General features: G+C 42.8%; 1 protein-coding gene across 2 annotated transcripts in view; it reads left to right on the top strand.

Annotated features, from left to right (window-relative positions):
* Nucleotides 1-3,108, top strand: part of CLDN19 (claudin 19) — a 21,935-nt gene that overhangs the window by 11,004 nt on the left and 7,823 nt on the right. For both annotated transcript variants that reach the window (XM_018552646.1, XM_018552645.1), the window contains exons 2-3: nucleotides 566-730; nucleotides 2,741-2,825. In XM_018552646.1, coding sequence (XP_018408148.1) covers nucleotides 566-730; nucleotides 2,741-2,825 — 250 coding nt within the window. The remainder of the gene's footprint in view (nucleotides 1-565; nucleotides 731-2,740; nucleotides 2,826-3,108) is intronic.

The raw sequence follows: 3,108 nt of genomic DNA on the forward strand, positions 1-3,108 counted from the left end.
TCCCGGGGACTTAAACCTGTTAAGAATTAGACAGGTTTACATTTGGAGGTGTGGCATCATCTGAAGCTATAGACTATGATGAATGCGTGTGTTTTATAAACCTCTAGAAATGGAACTCCTTGATCAGTGGATAAGCAAGATCTGTAAAGTGTTGAAAGGGCATGAGGGGTAACATGAGATGCAAAGGTCTTTTAGTGGATCTTGACACTTATTTTCCTGTATCTAAGGACACTTATTTTCCTGTATCTAAGAATGTAGAAGTTCTTTGGCTTTCAGCACCAAAAACTCAGCTTTTGATAGTTTTCCATTTTTAACAGGCAGCTCAGAAAAGGTATTTAAAATGTTCACCCCCCACACTGCCTGACGTCTACCCCTAACCTGACTGTTGGGTACATTGAAACACTGCTCATTTGCCGTTATCCCTCCTACACTCTCTGTGGATCATTATTTATATTTTATATATATATATATATATTATATATACATACATATACACACACACACACACCTATAACTTCTATCCTACAAATCACTAACCCTCAAAATTCCCTCTCCCCCCCTGCAGTTCACATCCAGACGATCCGGGCACTGATGGTGGTTTCGATGCTCCTGGGCTTCATCGGAATAATCATCAGCGTTGTGGGAATGAAATGTACGAAAGTGGGTGACAATAACCCCATTGCCAAGGACAGAATTGCTGTGTCTGGAGGAGCCCTTTTCATTTTGGCAGGTAATGTAATTAAAGAACGTTGTACAGAGAAAAATCCATTGTTGACCTTCTTGTGAAAATGCTAACTTCCTGTCTGTACCTGGCTTTTATGCCTTCAGCAACTAACCTTGTTTGCAAGCATAAGGATGGGGAGAGTCAGTGTGAGATCAGTTGGAGTGGCACCAGATGTCCTGATCTACATATTTGTTCAAAGTTAGTGACAGACTGCTGAAGTCACTGGATCTGCACGACAGCCAAGGGAGTAGAGATTAGGAAAAGCCTCCTAGGTAATTCCTTGCGACAGGTTTCCTGTAACATCCTCTCCAAGTGGGCTGGGCCTTGGGAAGTCCAATTTATTGCCCATCACGTGTCACTACCTGGGTATTTCCAGCCTTAAACCATTAGCCCTGCAGCTTTCCAAAGTTTATTTGGGGTTGCTTGTAACGGCTCTTTGGGGCCACTGTGGCTGTTCAAGACAGAGAGAAAGGCAGATTGAGTAGCTCCCTGGCTGTCAAGTCAAAAACAGCCAAATCACACATGCTCAAGATGTGGGTGGTACAAACACTGAGTGAAAGAACACATTGCCATTAGTCAGGTAGTAGAGGTTGTGTTGGGCCTGGGTGACAATGGGCCGGCCCTTGAAGTGGTTGCCAGAAATCAAAGTTATCGAGAAGGTTTAGTGTTTGGTGGAAAGGTTTTTTGGCAGGAATAGTCCTACTGCCAACTCCATATCCTAACAGTACTTTAGTGTGGTGGCCTAACCTAGTGGTGTCCACCTAAAGTGGTGTTCTTAAACACTGTGCCGCCAGTCTCTTCTGGCTAACGTATAAACCCCCCAGGTGGTAGGAATCGGGCTTCTACTCCGGTTATTATTGGACCTCCTGTGGGGAAGTTCTTTTGACCTGTTGTTATAATAGAAGTTCTGAACTAAATTCTACTTTTGGTAGTTAGAGGTGTTGGGGCCTCACGGGTTCTTTGAACTGTTAGGTGTCTGGACCACCATATAAACAAAAGCATGGACACCGGCACTCCAAAAGCTGATTAAGTACGTCTATTTATTAACATAAGTGCTGCATAGTAAATAATGCACCATTTCGGGGTCACAAAGGATCCCCTTCATCAGGCAGAAACAAGTGATCACTGATTGATTGATCACTTGTTTCTGCCTGATGAAGGGGATCCTTTGCGACCCGAAACGTTGCATTAAGTGCATTTGCTATGCAGCACGTACGTTAAGAAATAGACATACTTAATCAGCTATTGGAGTGCCGGTGTCCATGCTTTTGTTCATATGATGAGGTGGTTACCATCCGCAGCACCCATTATCACATTGGAATAGCGGCATCTGAGTGCGGTGGGTATATGGACTATATCTGTACCACCATATACACACAATATCTTTGTGTAATGTAGAGTGTATAATAACACAGGATTCTCAGAGCATTATGAGTTTTCTAAAAAGACAGTACAACTGAACGTCTTTCCACTCTGTCTCTAAATTGAAACCTTATATGGAGCCACCTGAAAGGGAACTCAAGGAAGGGTGGCAGTGACCATTGCTGTGACTTATTTATTGACTATACATGCCCTTTAAAAATAATAAGCAAAATGGCCTTTGGGTGGTCATGGAGTCCTGGGTAAACCTCCCACCAGGTAGATCATCTGTATAGTGTGTGTGTGTGTGTGTGTGTGTGTGTGTGTGTGTGTGTGTGTGTGTGTGTGTGTCGGGGTTCTTTAGTGTATTATGGCATCTTCCCACAATTCCTACATATGAGTAGTCAGCTGGCTTCTTATTGTACCTAGTAGGCCACATACCATGCCACTGCTATGATGGGAGGTGTCAGGATGGCATATGGGCATGAATATTTTCAGAAACAATATCTGGCTAAAATGATAAAACAACCGACAGACTTCAACCTAAGAGCCCAATTTAGATCCTTTGACTAGGTGTGCAAAGCTCAATCAATGTCCTAATCGGATAGTGTTTGCTGTGTATTGATGTGTGCACCCATCTTTCACTCTCTCCGTTAGGTCTCTGCACATTAATTGCCGTTTCCTGGTATGCCACACAAGTTTCTCAAGAATTTTTCAACCCAAATACACCAGTCAATGCCCGGTAAGTGAAAATTCCTAATTGTAGTTAAAAGGGCCAGTTCATCCAAAAGTAATATTTTAGTTACAGGAGGAGCCTAATCAGCAAAGTCAGACCCAGACCTCCTACTGTACACGTCTTGGATACTCCCACAGTAAGATCTACTCACCATAATTCCCATCTCTGTACGTGTCCACCTGGAAGTTGTGTGTTTAAATAAAAACCAAAAGAGATTTCACTAAAAGAATCCACCAGAGATATAAGAAATTGTCATATGGTCCAGCATTTACCAGTACAGTATCAGTAT

This window comes from Nanorana parkeri, unplaced genomic scaffold (assembly GCF_000935625.1).
Source record: "Nanorana parkeri isolate BGI_ZX_2015 unplaced genomic scaffold, ASM93562v1 scaffold94, whole genome shotgun sequence".
Lineage (NCBI taxonomy): Eukaryota > Metazoa > Chordata > Amphibia > Anura > Dicroglossidae > Nanorana > Nanorana parkeri.